We start from the raw sequence: 19,800 nt of genomic DNA, 5'->3' as shown, positions 1-19,800 counted from the left end.
CAGTCTTTGTTCTTGAGAAATTCACAGGGAATTTCACCGGAAGCCTTTCCATCTTCCTTTTGGACAGACAGGCCAATGCCCTGCTTGGGCAGAGAGAACATGGGTCAAAGGTGATGTTACCAGAGAATGGAAAGCTAAGTTTTGTGTTAAAGAAGAAGAAAAATCAATCTTCCATAAATATTCTTCTGACCTTAAAATCGTCGAATCTCTGGATGGAGGAGGATAGCGGAGATCTCACTCCTACCCTCACCCCTGACATTTGAGCTACCCACCCTCCCAGGGTAGAGCACCCTTTTCCAGACCCCCACTGTTTAAAGACTTCTTTCTGCTGCTAAACTTTGAGTGTATGTGGTGTCTTGGTCACCACTAGCCCAGGCAGCTGGTGCAGGGCAGGCCTCAGGCAGTCCTCAGCAAATGTAGTGGGACTTAACAGGTTCTGAGACCATCACTTCCCACGCTGGACAGCGCATGGGACACTCAGCTCCTGTGCCTCCTCCCAGGTCTTCCCTCCCTGGGCTGAGCATCCCCAGATCCCTGCACAGTTGACTGTGGCTTCTTCCCTCACATCTGCCTGGCTGGAAATGAGGGGTTCACTCCATTTGAGAGTGGTCCCTGGAGCAGTCTGCTGCAGTCATCTGCACCCTGGACAGGTCCTGCCATGACCTCTGCTGCCTGAATCACACACGGCATGAGCTCTCACTGCTCCTGAGTGGCTGCCTCCACTGACTTGTGAGCATTGCTATAGGTGTTCCCACAGGGCTCTGGGCTCCCCCAGGGAGGGTGCCTGCCTCCCACTCAGCATTTGAGGCTGGTCTCTGCTGACCCGCCACCCGAATATTCACAGTGTAAACCGTGGCTGATGGGTGTGCCCGTTAGCTGTGGCTTGCTGAGACTTGCTGCTTTCTGCCCTCCACGTGCTGGCCTTGACTGAAGGAGAAGCAAAAACACCTGCTTGGAAAGGAACAGTCTGATCAGGGCCCTGTGACCTTGGCTCTCCACCCCAGTCACTCCACGGTCCAGGGGCCGCAAGTCATTGGTGCGTCTTTGTTCACAGAGGTGGCGAGTGTGCACTCTCTTGTGATGAGAGGTGTCCAGACATTGAATGGGCTGTACCTAGAGAGCGAGTAGTGAGCTCCCTGTCAGGGGAGGTGCCCACACAGGCTGGTGACAGTATTACAAAGGTCGTGCATTCAGGCCAGATGGCATTTGGACAGAGGGAGGCAAGGTGGTTAAGTGTGTGAGCTTTGGAGTTGGAGTGAGTTTGGGGTTCAAATCCTGGCTTTGCTCCATACCAGCTGTGGGACCTTGGGCAAGCCACCTTCTCTTTCCTGAGCTTCGTATGGGTGACACCAGCAGGTGTGTGGGTGGTGCCAGACACAGGCTGGCCACTCCTCCAGGGCTGTGTTCATGAGACCACTTCTGAGGTCTCTACCTGCTCCAGACACCTCCCTTGATCCCCGACACCCTGGCCCATGCTTCTTCCACCTCCCTGCAGGTGGCGGTGGGGAACTCCTCCTGGCCAGGTCCCCTCTCCCCAGGCACTGACTTGCTTTTTTTCAGCCCAGGTCTTGTACTTCACTCCCCCTCCACTCCATCCTAGGCCCCCCTCCGACTGCCCTGCCTCCCAAACACTCCTCAGAGTCTTCAGAACACAGGCCCGCGTCCCCAAAGGCCAACATAAAAGGCAAACACCATCAGGTCTCTTGTTACCATCTTTATTTCTGGCTTCCAGCTTGACAAAGTCAATGAAACAACTTATCCAATGACCCCTCCCCACAATCCATACCATATGCAGTGTTGTAGGCTGCTCTCCTATATATTATTAACTCTTTGATAACATATTTTAATACTTAACTTTAAATACAAGGAAAAACAATAAATTACTCGGCTGAGGGCTGACTGCTGGCCGTCAGACAAGAGTGGCTACTCTGGCCCTCTGACCTGTCCCCTGCCTCGGCCCCAGGACCCCAGTGAGGTAGCAGAAGTTTGCACACAATACTTATTGCCAGGGATTCCTAATGCTCGCTGCTTTAGTGCTGGAGCCCCAAGCTTCCAGGCCCTTGGCTCCAAGTTCTGGCAGTAACAGTCCCTCCCTATCCCCAGTACAGACAAAAACACTTGTTTAAATAACACACAATAATAAATAAGGCCAAGAAGAAATGTGCCTGGGCTGCTGTCTGCCTCAGTTGCCCCGGTGTAAAGCAGGTGGCTCTTCCACTGGCTGTCTGACGAGGGTGGCACCCGTTGTAACGCTAGTTTGTTCTGAGGAGGGGGAGGTCAAGTGGGGCAATGTCCATCCTTGTCCACCCAGCTCGGAGCCCCAGATGGAGGAGGCCCACCAGCCTGAGCCCCGGGCACCAAGGCACAGGGCAGGTGGGACTGGCTGGGCTCAAGGCAGGCAGCACAGGCTCAGGTCTAAGCTAAGGAAACCTTACCCCCCTCCCTAACCCTCCTCCAGTCTCCCCAAGAAATTTCTGACATTTGAAAGAAAAATAAATCTGCAACTTAGATGGTCAGGGTCTGCCTCTGCAAATAATAATGCTAGCTCTTCATGCTTCAGCTGAATTTTCCATAGTGAAAAATGATCCTTGAATGTTTGAGCAGGTCTTTTAAGAAGTGGGCCACTTCAATTTTGGTGTCTCGGATGTGCTCTCTGGAAACCTGCTGCAGGGCAAAGAGGCCAGCATGTTAGTGGAACGCCAGAACCAGGACGATCAGCATCTACCAGGGGCTTTCCAGGGACCGGCTGGTTCAATCCCCACAAAACCCCCCATGAGGTGAGTACTGTTATTACCCACATTTTACAGATGTGGAACTGAAACTCAGGTAGGAGTCAGGAACCCTCAGGCCACGACTTGGAAATCCCAAAGGCACGTCCCTGCTTCCACAGTGGCCCCACCCCTTTGTGGACACATGCCTCAGATGCTCAGCCAGCTTCCCCTGAAGCTCCCAGGGTGAGCCCAGGCCTGGCAGAAGTGGGTGCAGGGTCGGGGTGGGCAGGGGGGCCTTACCCCAGCTGAGGGCTTGTGAAGACAGAGTGCGCTCAGCATCCTCTGGGTCCTTTGGATGACACTGCAGTTGGAGACGTTGATCAGGGCTTCCAGGGCTGAACAGTACTGTGGGGACGAAAACGCCGGGGGGTCAGGCAGCACATTCAGTGAGTCTGCAGGAGGGAGGGGGCTGGGAGGCCTGGTGGAGGTGGGTCTGGGTGGTGGGGAGCCCAGATGATGAGGGGTAGAGATTGGCTCTTGAAGCCTGCCTGGAACCGCCAGCCGTGTGAGCAAGGCTCAGAAAAGACAAGCAGAGGGCTGCAGCCTCAGCCACCTCCCCCCAGTGCCCAGGGGTCCTCACCATGTTGGCTGTCAGGTTGACACTCCACACCATGCTGCCATTGCACAGAGGTGCCTGAGGGAGCAGAGGACAGTGAGCTGAGTGCTGGCAGGGTCCCAGACCTGCCCAGCCAGCCCAGGCCAAGTCTCTACAGGGATCAGGCCCCACAGGCATCCCCATATAGCAGGGGCAGGCCTGGGACCTTCAGTGTTCCTGAGCTTCAGTTCCTGCTCTGCACAGCAGGGGAGACCCGTTGTACAGGGTCTTGGAGCTGAGAGAGAAAAACTGAGTAACACAGCCAGTAAGGGACAAGCCTTGTGCAAAGCTTGCCGTAGCCAGGGCCTGGCCAGCAGGCACTCACCTTCTGGTTCTGGGTGATATTGACCAGCTCTTCAATGAGCTCCTTGAGGGCTGTAGAGGGAGGCACAGGGCCCAGGGAGGCGAGGCCACCAAAGCAGGTGAGAGCAATGACCACAGTCAACCAGAGCGCCATGGAGCCTAGAGCCACAGGAAGAGTGAGAAGCAGACGCATAGGCTGGCCTAAGCTGAGTATCTTGTGGCCTTGGCCTCTTGTGGCAGCTTTTATAGGCCCAAGTGGTGATGCCTCACACCCTGGTCTCCGCTTTGTCGGACACTATCTACAAACCACATCTTTACTCATCTTGATTTTACTTTGTGGAAAATCCAGCGTCACATAAAGGAAAGAATTTGATTTCTTATAGACTTATTACTGAGAGGGTTCTGGGGCCGTTTCCAAGATCTGGAGGAGCTTCCTGGTGGGGTAGGTGAGCGGGCCCTGAGGGCAGCCTGGTGTCAACCGTGCCAGCTGGAAACCCAGCACTTTTGCCCATGGTCCACCCTAGGTGCCCACCCAGCTCCTGTCCTCAGATCCCTTTAGGTCACCAGAAATGCTGGGCAGACAGTGCTGTGACCACAGTCTATCAGATGTGGGAATCTGGGGGTTTTATTTTTTTCAGTGAACTGGTGTGTTACATTACCAAAACAATACTTGCTCTGGGTACAAAATTCAAACAGGATAAAAGGAGAAGAGTGAAGTTCACTTCTTTTGGCCCACCTGATTCCCTGTTGGCCCCGCAGATTCCCAGGTCTCTATTGAAAGATCCAATCAGACTCAGGGATCCTCCTGGGATCTTTCCTTTGAGAAGTTGTTTTGCTGATAACTCTCAGCATGCGCAGCCTGGACACTGGGTGCCCCACCCAGCCTTCAGTGTGGGTCCATCCTGCTGGGAGACCCTCAGTGGGTGGGGCCGGCAAGAGGTGGACCCAGCCTTAGCCCTGGAGACTAACTGTTCCCACTGCCACTTGAGACCTGGGGCGACCACCTCTGCCCTCCGAGGCCTCAAGTTTCCCTTGCAGATTGAAGGCTGTGGAGTGTGACTCCTGGGCCTGCCCCCACTCCAGGGTCCCCTGTGGGCAGCCCGCCCCCTGCAGGGACACTGGCATGTAGCCATTTCCCCGCTTTTCCAGAAGTCCTCCAGAAACCCGTGCAACTGGGGCCACAGCATTTGCCTCTTGAGTGCTGATGTCAAGTCTCCCTCACCCACTTCCTCCCCTAAGCCAGTGCCTCCCCCTCTCGGCCCTCTCTGTCTGCTCAGGCTACCTCTCTGTCCAATGACAATGGGGCTCAGCCTCCTCACAAGGGTCCTCCAAGGGACGCTGGGGCTGTCGCCCCTGCTTAGAAGCCTGCCGTTCTTGCCCACCCTCTCCTCTCACTGGTAACGTGATTCCCACCCTGTCTTCTCTCCCAGCCCCAAGTTTCCCAGCACAATTGCAGGCCCTAACGCTTGGAAGCCGGGCCCTGCCCCTCGTGGCTCCCCAGTGCCCGGAGCGCCGCCGCCTGCTTCTGTGACCTCAGTTTCCTTATCTGCAGAATAGGGTCAGTAGCATCTCCCGTGGGGGTCCCTGTGTTGGTGGAAGGAGTGGGGAACCACCGTGGGCTGCGTCAAGATGAGTGGAACGCCCCCCTCCACCTCTAGGACCAGCAAAACCAAGCGGGGAGCGGTGGGCAGGTGCGCCCCCGCGCGTGGGAGAAGGCCCGAGGTTGTGGCGATGCCCTGGAGATAGGCGCCGCCTTATGTAATGGGAGATGGGGCTGATAAACGGGATCCGCGCGGGCCAGGCTCACTCTGTGGCCGAAGGCTTCGGCCGGGGAGGGAGGGAGGGAGGGGTAGGAGTGCAGACCCGCTTCTCGGAGAAGCGCCCACGCCCGTCCCCGGGCCTGGGTCTGTGTGGGTCAGAGGCCGGGCGAGGGAGCTGCAAGGGCGGGAGCGAGCGGTCCGAGCGCCCGGCAGGGCCAGGGCGCGTGTGCGCACAAGCGAGGGGATGTCGCGTTCGTCCCCCGGGGCCGGGGATCCTGCGGCGACACGGCAGAGCTGCCCACCCCTCTTCCTGCGCTGTGCTCTGGACACCCGCTCTGGCCCTCAGCCCCGAACGAGCCCCCGCTGGCTAGTCAGCTGGACCATGATGCCTTTTTTTTTTTTTTTTTTTCATCGAGGCTTGGTTCACATCCCGGATCATTGCAATCAACACAAGTACAAAAGTGCTGCTCCGGGCACTTGACACACGTGGCTTGCATCTCTCCACCAGCCAAGGCGTTGGGCCGCCCCATCCGGGTCTTGCAGGTGCAGAACCGGGCGCTCGGGGCGTATAGGAGCCTTCCCCGATGCGAGGCCAGGGAAGGGCGGGCTCGCGGGCCTCACCGCCTGGGTCTCAGCACAGATTGGACAGCTGGGGTTGGGACCGCCCTTCATTGGGGCCAGCCCGCCCTGCGCGAAGTTTTGGAAAACTTCCTTTTCCAATATTTTTCCGACTTTGGCTCTCCGTTGCAAAGAAGAGATACCCAATCAGTAGGAGTGTCAGGCAAGTTGTTTTAATAATGTAAAATTCCTAAGTAAATTTTCATTTTTATGGAAGTTATACGTGCATGTAATTTTTAAAAAATCAAATAATTCGAGGAGGTTTATTAAGAAAAACATCACTTTTGAGAATTCCTCCATTGGTCTTCACGTCTTGTGAGTGAGGCACTGACTTCCCTACTTTGTTCCCTACAGTCTTTTTCGACATGTTTGCATAGCAAGCAACCTTGGAAGAGACAGCATCTTCCTCTGAAGAAAAAAGGCAGGCAGACTTACTGTCCATTATTAGCAATTCAGGCTGTCTCAGCTCAGGCTTCTTCTCCTGTACTTACACTGTGTGTACAGGTACCATCTGGCTCTCTTGGCACCACTCTGTGAGAACTGGGGTTCAGGGAACCAAATAAAAGATAATACTACTAGTGCTGTGTCTAACAATCTGTTCTTTGTCTCTGATGCAGGAGTCTTGTGTCTTCTGCCAGCCTCCGTGAAACTGTGGCAAGCTGACTGGTTAGCATGCAAGTGGGATAAAATCTCAGAGCCTTCAGTTGTTGACAGGCAGCTCCCCACCTCTACCCCCTTGGCCTCTTCTCCAGAGGAACCACGACCTTAACTGCTTCTTTTGGTATTTACCTCCTCCATGTTTCTGGATTTCTCGATTTTCAAATGTAGGCAGTATCTGTGGTTTACGATGAATATTTAATTCTTCTCCTCCTTGCTGTCCTTCTTCCACTGCATCTTTCCTTTTTTCTCATTCTACCAATATGCGTAGATCATAATTTGCGTTGGCCAAAAGCTTTGTTTACTGTTTACATAATTACGCTAATATATTCTCAGCTGAAACATATAGTTAACTAAGATTAATTTTCCCTCAAAATTTTTTTCCTAATAATTGTCTTATTTTTTCCATTTGCTTAATTTTTCTATGTTCCTCTGTGATTTAATCCTAAATTCTCAGCCACTTACATAAATGTCCTTTTAACAGATTTGGGTAAATCAGTTATTTTCACAATTTCATCTTCCCAAGAAAATCTCCCCTGGAGCCTGTTGACCTGCTCGGACATGGACAGCTGCCATCTGACAACTTCTGCACAGCTGTCGTGCTGAGGACTCCTGTCATCCTGCCATGGGAATTCCTTTCTCCTCTTTCCTATGTGGCTCTCCTATTCCTTGCATCCCAGGTCTTCCTCTTTCTTGTGGGGAACACATCCAAATAAACACAGAATTTCAGGCAGGAAATAATTTTCCTTCAGAATTTTGAATACCTGTGCTATTGCCTATCTTCCAGTATCTCCTATCTTCAGAAGTCCAAAGGCATTTTGTATCCAGATCTTTTCTAACTCTCTGGAAATCTGTAGGAAAATTTCTTGGTTCCCATGCCCCAAATTTTAGTGATGTTTCTTGGTGTAGCTTTGTTTTCATCTATGATGCCAGACACAGTGGGCTCTTTCAAACAAACATGTCACTAAGTTCTGGGAAATTTCCTTTCTTTAAAAAACTTTTTTATTGAAATATAGCTGATTTACCATATTGTGTTAGTTTCAGATGTACAGCAAAGTGATTTGGTTGTATATGTAATCTTTTTTTTTTTTTTTTTTTTGCGTTATGCGGGCCTCTCACTGCTGTGGCCTCTCCTGCCGCGGAGCACAGGCTCCGGACGCGCAGGCTCAGCAGCCATGGCTCACAGGCCCAGCTGCTCCGCGGCATGTGGGATCTTCCCGGACCTGGGCACGAACCCATGTCCCCTGCATCGGCAGGCGGACTCTCAACCACTGCGCCACCAGGGAAGCCCAGTATATGTAATCTTAAAAAGAAATTCTTTTCCTTATAAGTTATTTAAAGATATTGAATATAGTTCCCTGTGCTCTACAGTAAATCCTTGTTGTTTATCTAGTTTATATATGGTAGTGTGTATCTGTTAATTCCATACTCCTAATTTATCCCTCTCCCTCCTTTCCCTTTGGTAACCATAAGTTGTTTTTCTATGTCTGTGAGTCTGTTCCTGTTTTGTAAATAAGTTAATTTGTACTGTTTTTTAGATTCCACATTTAAGTGATGTCATAATATTTGTCTTTCTCTGACTTACTTCACTTAGTATGATAATCTCTAGGTCCATCCATGTTCTGCAAATGGCATTATTTCATCCTTTTTTATGGCTGAGTAGTATTCCATTGTATATATACACCACATCTTCTTTATCCATTCATCTGTCCATGGACAGTTCAGTTGCTTCCATGTCGTAGCTATTGTAAGTAGTGCTGCTATGAACATTGGGGTGCATGTATCTTTTCAAATTAGCTTTCGTCTTTTCTGGATATATGCCCAGGATTGGGATTGCTGGATCATATGTTAACTCTATTTTTAGTTTTCCATAGCGGCTGTATCAATTTACATTCCCACCAGCAGTGCAGGAGGGTTCCCTTTTCTCCACACCCTCCCCAGCATTTATTATTTGTAGACTTTTTGATGATGGCCATTCTGATTAAAAAAAAAATTTTAAACCTCTGTTATTATTTTATTTAAAAAATTATTGTAAAGCCATTCCGTTTTTAAAAAAATAGATTTTTTTTTAGATTCATAGCAAAATTGAGTAGAAAGTACAGAGAGTTTCCATATACTCCCTAACCCCACATATACATAATCAACATCCCCCAACAGAGTGGTGCAATTGATGAGCCTACAGGAACACATCAGTATCACCCAGAGTCCATAGTTTACCTTAGGGTTCATTCTTTGTGTTGTACATTCTATGGGTTTCAACAAATGTGTAATGTCATATATCCATTGCCATATATATATATATGTGTGTGTGTGTGTGTGTGTGTATATATATATATATAGAGAGAGAGAGAGAGAGAGAGAGAGAGAGGGAGAGAGAGGGAGGGAGGGAGAGAGTAGTGTCATTGCACTAAAAAATCCTCTGTGCTCCACCTATTATTCACCCTATCTTCACTCCTAACCTGTGGCTACCACTGATCTTTCTACTTTTTCCATAGTTGTGCCTTTTCCAGAATCATATAGTTGGAATCATACATTATGTAACCTTTTTAGATTGGCTTTTTTTCCACTTAATAATATGCATTTATGTTTCTTCCATGTCTTTTCATGGCTTGACAGCTCATTTCTTTTTAGCATGGAATAATCTGTTGTCTGGGTGTACCAAGTTTATTTATCCACTTATCTACAGAAGGATATCTTGGTTGCATCAAGTTTTGGCAGTTATGAGTAAAACTGCTATAGACATCCATGTGCAAATTTTTGTGTGGACGTAAGTTTTCAATTTGCATAAGTACCAAAGGATGCAAACACTGGATCATATGGTAAGAGTATGTTTAATTTTGTAGGAAACTGTCAAGGTGTCTTCCAAAGTGACTGTACCATTTTGCATTCCCACCAGCAGTGAATGAGAGTTCCTGTTGCTTCACATCTTCGTGAGAATTTGGTGTTGTCAGTATTTTGGATTTTGACAAAATGGGTATGTAATGGTATCTCACTGTTGTTTTAATTTACATTTTCCTGATGATAAATGGTGTGGAGTAGCTTTTCATACGCTTACTTGCCGTCTGTGTATTTTCTTTTTTTTTTTTTTTTTTGCGGTACGCGGGCCTCTCACTGTTGTGGCCTCTCCCATTGCGGAGCACAGGCTCCGGATGCGCAGACTCAGCAGCCATGGCTCACGGGCCCAGCCGCTCCGCGGCATGTGGCATCTTCCCGGACCGGGGCACGAACCCGTGTCCCCTGCATCGGCAGGCGGACTCTCAACCACTGCGCCGCCAGGGAAGCCCTGTGTATTTTCTTGGGTGAGGTGTCTGTTAAGGTCATTGACCTCTTTTTAAAATTGGGCTGTTCGGGCTTCCCTGGTGGCGCAGTGGTTGAGAGTCCGCCTGCCGATGCAGGGGACACGGGTTCGTGCCCCGGTCCGGGAAGATGCCACATGCCGCGGAGCGGCTGGGCCCGTGAGCCATGGCTGCTGAGTCTGCGCATCCGGAGCCTGTGCTCCGCAATGGGAGAGGCCACAACAGTGAGAGGCCCGCGTACCGCAAAAAAAAAAAAAAAAAAAATTGGGCTGTTCATTTGCTTATTGTTGAGTTTTAAGTATATATCGGATAACAGTCCTTTATCTGATGTCTTTTACAGATATTTTCTCCCAGTCTCTGGCTTGTCTTCATTCTCTTGAGAGTATTTTTTGCAAAGAAGAAATTTTTTATTTTAATGAAATCCAGTTTATCAATTATTTCTTTCATGGATCATGCCTCTGCATGCCTCTGGTGTTGCATGTAAAAAGTCATCACCAAACCCAAAGTCATCTACATTTTCTCCTATGCTATCTTCTAGAAGTTTTATAGGTTTGTGTTTTACATTCAGGTCTGTGATTCATATATATATATATATATATATATATAAAATTTTATTTTTAAAAATTTTATTTATTTTTGGTTGTGTTGGGTCTTCGTTGCTGCGTGCGGGCTTTCTCTAGTTGCGGAGAGCGGGGGCTACTCTTGTTGTGGAGCACAGGCCCTAGGCGCATGGGCCCTAGGCGCCTGGGCTTCAGTAGTTGTGGCACGTGGGCTCAGTAGTTGTGGCTCATGGGCTCTAGAGCACAGGCTCAGTAGTTGTGGTGCACAGGCTTAGTTGCTCCGCCATGGCATGTGGGATCTTCCCAGACCAGGGATTGAACCCATGTCCCCTGCGTTGGCAGGCAGATTCTTAACCCCTATGCCACCAGGGAAGCCCTATTTATTTATTTTTTGCCAGCGGGTGTCCAGTTCCTGCGTTTTTTGTTGAAAAGATTATCTTTGTTCCATTGTATTCCCTTTACTTCTCTGCCAAAGATCAGTTGACTATATTTATATGGGTCTATTTATGGGCTCTCTGTTCTATTCCATTGATCTATTTGTCTATTCTTTTACTAATACCACACTGTTCTGATTATTGTAGCCTTATAATAAGTCCTGATGTTGGGTAGTGTCAGTCCACCAACTTTGTTCTTCCTCAATATTCTGGATCTTTTGCCTCTCCATATAAATTTTATAATCTTGTTAATATCTTCAAAATAACTTGTTGGAATATTGATTGGGATTGCTTGAATCCATAGACCAAGTTGGGAAGAACTGACATGTTGACAGTATTGATTCTTCCTATCCATGAACATGGATTATCTCTCTGTTTACTTAGTTCTTTGATTTCTCTCATCAGAATTTTGTAGTTTTCCTCATATAGATCTCATATGTATTTTGTTAGATTTATACCTAAGTATTTCATTTTGGGGGTACTACTGTAAACAGTATTTCAAATTCCACTTGTTCATTGCTGGTATATAGGAAAGTGATTGACTTTTGTGTATGAAACTTATATCCTGCAACCCTGCTATAATCACTTATAAGTTTCAGGAGTTTCTGTTGATCCTTTTGGATTTTATACTTAGGCTCTCATGTCATCAACAAGGTTTTCTTTCTTTCTTCCTAATCTGTATTCTTTTTATTTCCTTTTCTTGTCTTGTTGCATTAGCTAGGACTTCTAGTATGACATTGAAAAGCAGTGGTGATTGGAGATATCCTTGCCTTGTTTCTGATCTTCGTGGGAAAGCTTCAAGTTTCTCACCATGATGTATGATGTTAACTATAGGTTTTTGTAGATATTCTTTATCAAATTGAGGAAGTTCCCCTCTATTCTTAGTTTACTGAGAGGTTTTATCATAAATGGGTGATGGATTTTATAAAATGCTTTTTCTGTATCTATTAATACGATCATGTGATTCTTCTTCTTTAGCCTGTTGATGTGATGGATTATATTAATTGATTTTTGAATATGAAGCAGCCTGGCATATCTGGGATAAATCCCACTAGGTGGTGCTGTATAATTCTTTGGCTACATTTTTGCATTCAGTTTGCTAATATTCTGTTGAGGATTTTTGCATTTTATCACAGATATTGATTGGTACTTTTTTTTCTTGTAATATCTTTGTCTGTTTTGTTATTAGGGTAATGCTGGCCTCATAGGATGAGTTAGGAAGTATTTTCTCTAGTTCCATGTTCTGAAAGATATTGTAGAGAATTTATTTAATTTCTTTCTTAAACATTTTGTTGAATTCCCCATGAATTCTGGGCCTGGTGCTTTCTATTTTGGAAGGTTATTAAGTATTATTCAATTTCTTTGATAGATATAGGCGTATTCAGATTGCCTGTTTCTTCTTGTGTGAGTTTTGGCAGATTGTATCTTTCAAGGAATTGGTCCATTTTCATCTAGGTTATCAAATTTGTGGCCATAGGGTTGTTCCAGTTTTAGTATATGTGCTGCCAAAGCGAGCACTATAGGGTTGTTCATATTGTTCCTTTATTATCCTTTTAATGTCCATAGGATCTATAGTGATGTCGCTCTTTCATTTATGTTATTAGTAATTTGAGTCCTCTCCTTTTCCTTAGTTCACCTGGCTAGAGGCTTATTGATTTTATTGATCTTTTCAAAGAACCAGCTTTTGATTTTGTTGATTTTCTCTATTGACTTCCTGTTTTCAATTTCATAGATTTCTGTTCTAATTCTTATTATTTCTTTTCTTCTGCTTACTTTGGATTTAATTTGCTGCTCTTTTTCTAATTTCCTAAGGTAGAAGCTTAGATGATTGATTTTAGATCTTTCTTCTTTTCTACTGTATGTTTTCATTGCTATAAATATTCCTCTAAGCACTGCTTTCACTACATCCCACAAAATTTGATGTTATGTTTTCATATCCATTTAGTTCAAAATATTGTTCAATTTCTCATGAGATTTCTTCTTTAACCCATAAGTTATTTAGACATATTTTGTTTAATCTCCATATAGTTGGGGGGGGGTGTTTCAGCTTTCTTTCTGTTATTGATTTCTAGTTTAATTTCCTTGTGGTAGGACAGCAGGCATTGGTGTCTTGGTGTTCTTGGTGAACTTTTTGTGCGAGCTTAGAAGAATATACATTCTGCTGTTGTTGGATGAAGTAGTCTATAGATATTTATTATATCCAGTTGATTGATGGTACTGTTGAATTCAACTATGTCCTTACTGAAGTTCTGCTTGCTGAATCTTTCCATTTCTGATAGAGGGGTGTTGAAGTCTCCTAGCTATAATACTGGATTCATCTATTTCTTTTTGCAGTTCTATCAGTTTTTGCCCCATACATTTTGATCCTCTGTTGTTAGAGGCAAACGCATTAAGGATGGATATGTCTTCTTGGAGAATTGACTCTTTTATCATTATGTAATGCCTCTTTTTATCCCTGATAACTTTCCCTGGTCTGAAGTCTGTTCTGTCTGAAATTAACACATTATTAGTATTAATATCGCTACTCCTGCTTTCTTTTGGTTACTGTTATCATAGTGTATCTTTCTCCATCAATTTTCTTTTATTCTATTTATGTCTTTATATTTAAAGTAGATTAATACTTAGGTCTTGTTTCTTGACCTACTCTGAAATAATTGGTGCATTTAGGCCATTGATGTTCAAAAGGATTATTGATATAGTTGAATTAATGTCTACCGTAATTGTTACTGTTTTCTATGTGTTCCTTGTTCTTTGTTGCTATTTTTGCCTTTCACTTTTTTTCTGCCTTTTGTGGTTTTAATTATTTTACATGCTTCAGTTGTCTCTCTTTTATTAACACATTAGTTATACTTTTTAATTTCTTTTAGTGATTGCCCTGGAGTTGGCAGTATGTATTTACAATTAATCCAAGTTCATTTTCAAATAACACTATACCACTTCATGGGTAGTGTGAGTACCTTATAATAACAAAATAATCCTGATTCCTCTCTTCCGTCTCGTTTCATTGTTGTCATTCATTTCACTTATACATAAGCATGTATGTTTATATATGTGTGCAGTCATCCCTCAGTATCCACAGGGGATTGGTTCTAGGACCCTCTGCAGATACAAAAATTCACAGATGCTGAAGTCCCTTACAGTCAGCCCTCTGTATCCATGGGTGCAGAACTTTTGGATACGGAGGACCAACTCTGTGTGTGTGTGTGTGTGTGTGTGTGTGTGTGTATTGATATTTATTTATTTATATAAAAGCATATATAATCAAATACATTGTTGCCATTATTATTTTGAACAAATTATTATGAGATCAATTATGAATAAGAAAAAATAAATGTTTTTTATTTTACCTTCACTTATTCCTTCTTTCTTTATGCAGATCTGAGTTTTATCATTTTCCTTCTCCCTAAAGATTTCTTTTGTCATTTCTTACAAGTTCAGTCTACTAGCAATAGAGTCCCTTAATTTTTACTTGAGTTAAGTCTTCATTTCTCCTTCAGTTCTGAAGGATAATTTTTCAGGGTACAGAATTTTAGGTTGGTGGTGTGTTTTCTTTTTTTCTCTTAACATTTAAAATATTTCACTCCACTCTTTGCTTGCATGATTTCTGAAGAGAAACAAGTGTAATTGTTATCTTTATTCTTCTATAGGTAAGGCATCCCTCCCCCACCCCCACCCCCAGCTTCTTTTAGAGTTTTTTTAAATTGAAATATAGTTGATTTACAAAGTTGTGTTAATTACTGCTGTACAGCAAAGTGACTCAGTTATACATATTCTTTTTCATATTCTTTTCCATTATGGTTTATCACAGGATACTTTAGTTTCTACATATAAGTGATATCATATGGTATTTGTCTTTCTCTTTCTGACTTTCTTCACTTAGTATGATCATCTCTAGTTGTATCCATGTTGCTGAAAATGGCATTATTTCGTTCTTTTTTATGGCTGAGTAGTATTCCATTGTATATATGTACCACATCTTCTTTATCCATTCATCTGTCAATGGACATTTAGGTTGTTTCCATGTCTTGGTTTCTATGAATAAATAGAGCTTTTTATCTTTGACTTTCTGTAGTTTGAAAATGATATGCCTATGTGTATTTGGAGAGAGGGGTTGGGGGTGGGGCATTTATCCTGCTCAGTGTACTCTGAACTTCCTGGATCTGTGGTTTGGTGTCTGACGTTAATATGGGGGATTTTTCCATCATTATTGTTTCAAATATTTCTTCTGTTCCTTCTCTTTTTCTTCTTCTGGAATTCTGATTATACTTATGTTACTCCTTTAGTAGTTGTCCCATAGTTATTGGATATTTTGTTCTTTTTTTCTCTCTCTCTTTTATTCTCTTTGCTGTTTTCAATTTTGGTGGTTTCTAATGAGATATCCTCAAGTTCAGAGATTCTTTTCTCAGCTGCATCCAGTCTACTAATAAGCAAAACAAAGACATTTTTCTCATTGTTTTTGATCTCTAACATTTTTTTTTTGGTTCATTCTTATAATTTCCTTTTCTCTGCTTACGTTGCCCATCCATTCTTGGCATCTTGTCTGTTTTATCCATTAAAGCCTTTAGCATCTTATAGTTGTTTAAAATTCCTGGTCTGATAATCCCAACATCCCTGCCATGTCTGAGTCTGGTTGTCTTGCTTGCTCTGTCTCTTCCAACTGTGCTTTTTGCCTTTTAGTATGTCATAATTTTTTCTTGATAGCCAGATATAATGTATTGGGTAAAAAGAACTGCTGTAAATATGCCTTTATTAATGTGATGGTAAATTGTGTATGTTGGGGGCATAGTTTTCTGTAGTCCTATGAGTAGTAGGTCTTAGTCTTTTAGTGAGCCTGTCCCTTTGGACTATGAACTTCACACATGCCTCTAAGTCCCCTCACCCTTCAGTGGGACAGAATGGCTAGAGCCAGTTGGAGCTGGGTGTTTCTCTTCTCTTAGGCCAGTCAGGCTCTGATAAAACTCCAGCAGATTAGGCTTTAGTTAAATAGTTTCTCCTGGGCTTTCCTGATGGTGCAGTGGTTAAGAATCCGCCTGCCAACGTGGGAGACACAGGTTCGAGCCCTGGTCCGGGAAGATCCCACATGCCGTGGAGCAACTAAGCCCGTGCGCCACAACTACTGAGCCTCCGCTCTGTACCCGCGAGCCACAACTACTGAGCCCATGTGCCACAACTACTGAAGCCCACGTGCCTAGAGCCCAGTGATCTGCAACAAGACAAGCCACCGCAATGAGAAGTCTGCACACCGCAATGAAGAGTAGCCCCTGCTCGCCACAACTAGAGAAAGCCTGTGCGCAGCAACAAAGACCCAACGCAGCCAAAAATAAAAAAATAAAATAGTTTCTCCTGAGGGCAGACTTGTTAAGCAGAATAGAATGCTCTGGCATGTTTCAAAATATTTCATTTCCCTTCCCCCTGCCTGAAGCATGAGGTGACTTTTCTCTGATATTCACTGTGAGGACCTGGTGAGATCCTGGAGGCAAAACTCACAAAAGTGTGCCCCCCATGACTGGGTCCCCTGGAGTTTTTATCTCTCAGACTTGATCATGCTGAGTCTCCAGCAACTCATCAGTTATAGTTCAAGTTTCCCTACCACAACACTGGTTCCTGCAGAGTAATTTTATTTTTACTTCTAATTTTGAATAGGTATTCCATTCACATGGCTCAAAAATCAAAATGAAATATATGAAAAAATTCAGTGAAATGCCTCAACACCCTCCCCCCAAATAACTATTTTTATTAATTTTTTGGTGTATCCTGAGTTTATATAAATATAAGCAACTATGAATATATGGTCTTATTTTTATCTTGTTTCTACACATGAGGTAGCATCCTATATACATTTTGTACCTTGCTTTTTCTCACTTTTTATAAGAAGATATTTCTATATTCACACTTAGATTGGGATATTTTTTAAATGTTTTATGACTTTTTCCTCTGTTCTATCTCTTCCCTCTTATTGGAACTACCATTTTTTGGATTATATACCTCATGGACTAGTGCTCTAATTTTATCTTTTTCTCTTATTTTTTATTCAAAAATTTTCTCTTCTCTGGGATATTTCCATAACATTAGCTTCCATCCCAAGGGTGTTATACTTTTCTCTGAATATGCATGTGTCTAATTGCATCAAGTTCTTATTTCATTGATGAATATCTTTTCTTAGCAATCTGAAATTTTTACTGATAATTGGTATTTTTTAAAAGTTTCCTTTTCCATACATAGTCTCTATTTCCTCCATGTTTTTTCTTTTAAATTTATTTTGATCTTTTTCTTTCATGTTATGGACTTTCCTTGGATATCATATGATCCGGGATTCCCTGATCATATTTAAGAGTGGAAGACTAACAGTAGATTGAAAGCCTTGAGTGTGTGTGTGTGTGTGTGTGTGTGTGTGTGTGCGTGTGTGTGTGTGGTGGTAGTGGTGGTGGTGTTCACTAGAGGGCCATTGGCTTGTTGTTTCATTGGGGGACTTCCCATACAAGCTTCTTTAGGTCATTTTGTGGCAGGTGGGGCAACTTCCCCAGAATAGAATCTCCATGTCTCCAGCCTGGCTGACAGCATTTTGGTAGCCAAGGGTGCGTAGAGGGCTGGGCATGGGGGGTCCCAGCATCTGTTAATTATTCACTTAGTGCCCTGATTTTAGCACAGCTAGGCCCCTCTCAACTGTGCCTAGTGTTTCTTGGTCTAGATACCCTCTCCAGAGAAAAAAATACTTCCGTCTTCTGCTGGAGTGGGGTCACTCATCTTTGAGGAGTGGAAATGGGGATTTAACTGCTCCTTAAACCAAGTTCCAACTTATTTTAACCACTCCCCATCCAGAAGTACTTGGTCTTCTGCCTGTTCCTGAGCATTTGAGGAATCTATACATCAGAATAGGTCTCACCATCTCTATGGCTGGCTTAGGATTCAGTTTTGGGGGGTCATCCAAGTAGTCTGTCTGCTGTCAGCCTGCTTTCTACCCTTCAAACTGCTGTTGCTATTGTTCCTTTCTCCCATTTTGGTGAGTTTAAACCTTTTAAAGATTCAGTTACTCTCATCTTACCGGGTTATCAGGTGGGAGTTTATGTGTTCATTCCCTTGTTTTTACTTGGAATATGTGTTTTTAATATAGAGAATTTATTAAAGAGACAAGCAATGAGAAGGAAACACTAACCTTGCACCTCTTTGACCTGACACCGATAACACCTCAGTATAAGTACTTCATTCCTAAACTAAAAATGAAATCTTTGCCTTTGTAAATATTCAACCTACTGTGAAAGACATGTTTTATGCAAATTCACACAACAATCTGTGTGTGTATATCATATTGTATACAATAATCATAGTGCAATTATAAAAAACAGAAAAATTAAATTGGTTTACTAGTATCAGGTAAACTACAGAGCTTATTCTATTTTTATTAATTAATTTATTTTATTCTTGGATGTGTTGGGTCTTAGTTGCAGCGCGTGGGCTCTTCATTGCAGTGCATGGGCTTCTCTCTAGTTGTGGCTTGCAGGTTTTCTCTCTCTAGTTGTGGCATGCGGGCTCCAGACTGTGTGGCCTCTCTGGTTGAGGAACATGGGCTCAGTAGTTGTGGCACGTGGGCTTAGTTGCCCTGCAGCATGTGGGATCTTAGTTCCCTGACCAGGGATCAAACCCACAGCCCCTGCATTGGAAGGTGGACTCTTTAGAGTCCCCAGATCTTATTCTGATTTCAACAGTGTTTCCACTAATGTCCTTTTCCTGTTCCAAGATCTAACTCAGGAACCCACATTGTATTTAGTTATTAGTTCTCCTTAGTCTTCTGCAGTCTGTAACAGTTCTTTAGTTTTTCTTGTCCTTCATAACCTATGACACTTTTCAGTATTGATCAGTTATGCTGTCAAATGTTCCTCAATTCCAATCTTGATGTTTTCTCATAACTGAAATGAAGTTAAAATTTTTTTGGCAAGAATATCACAGAAATGAAATTGTGTCCTCAGTGCACATCACAGGATTCATGATGCCAGTATATCTTATTTTGGTGATGTTGACCTTTGTCACTTGGTTAAACTGGTTTCTACGAAGTTTCTCTACTATAAAGTTACTTTCTCTTTTTAGTTAATAAATATATTGATAGTTTGAGACTATATAAATTCTGTTTCTTTTCAAATTTGTGCCCACTAATATTAGCACCCATCAGTGGATCTTGTCTGAAATAATTTTTACTGTGGTATTTGCCTAATGGTGATTTTTCTATTTGCCTCTTCTACATTTGTCATTTGTAATTCTACTATAAAGAAGAATTGTTCCTTATCCCTCTTTCATTTATCTAATTAAGTACTTGTTTATATCAGTATGACCTCATGACTTCAGTTCTTTTGGATATAGACCCTGAAATGGAATTGCTGGATCATATGGTAATTCTATTTTTAATTTTTGGGGAACTGTCATAGTGGCTACACCATTTTACATTTCCACAAACAGTGCCCAAGTGTTTCAGTTTCTCCACATCTTCATCATTTCTATTTTTTTGATAGCCATCCTAACATATGTGAAGTGATACCTAATCATGGCTTTGCTTAGCATTTCCCTAAAGATTACTGATGTTGGACATCTTTTTATGTGCTTATTGGCCATTTTTATATTCTCTGGGTTGTTATAGCACACCTTACTCTTGGTACTTATTTCTGTCTTAACTGATTCGGGCTGCTGTTAAAAAATATACCATAGACTGGTATTTTTAATACTAGAGGGTGACTTAAACAAGAAGAACTTATTTCTCAAAGTTCTGGAGGCTGGGAAGTCCAAGATCAAGGCACTGGCAGATTTGGTGTATGGTGAG

At 43.7% G+C, this 19,800-nt stretch overlaps 1 protein-coding gene across 1 annotated transcript; it reads right to left on the bottom strand.

The window, feature by feature from the left end:
* Positions 1-2,556: 2,556 nt before the first annotated feature.
* On the bottom strand, positions 2,557-3,862 carry IL13 (interleukin 13). Its single transcript, XM_060146238.1, has 4 exons — positions 3,692-3,862; positions 3,352-3,405; positions 3,012-3,116; positions 2,557-2,664 (listed from the first exon to the last, which is right to left on the bottom strand). Exons 1-4 carry the CDS (start codon positions 3,860-3,862, stop codon positions 2,557-2,559), a joined length of 438 nt encoding a protein of 145 aa, XP_060002221.1.
* Between the last annotated feature and the right edge of the window lie 15,938 nt (positions 3,863-19,800).

This window comes from Lagenorhynchus albirostris, chromosome 3 (genome assembly GCF_949774975.1).
Source record: "Lagenorhynchus albirostris chromosome 3, mLagAlb1.1, whole genome shotgun sequence".
NCBI lineage: Eukaryota > Metazoa > Chordata > Mammalia > Artiodactyla > Delphinidae > Lagenorhynchus > Lagenorhynchus albirostris.
Note: the sequence above shows the minus strand (reverse complement) of the source record. Positions and strands in the feature narration are given on the sequence as shown.

Bases quoted from the DNA above. Each gene is read 5' to 3' on its own strand.
- IL13 (XM_060146238.1), bottom strand. From the start codon at position 3,862: ATGCGTCTGCTTCTCACTCTTCCTGTGGCTCTAGGCTCCATGGCGCTC. The intron at 3,117-3,351 runs GTGAGGACCCCT...TCGTCCCCACAG, and splicing joins TCAACCTGACAGCCAACATG to TACTGTTCAGCCCTGGAAGC. The intron at 2,665-3,011 runs GTAAGGCCCCCC...TTTGCCCTGCAG, and splicing joins TTCACAAGCCCTCAGCTGGG to CAGGTTTCCAGAGAGCACAT.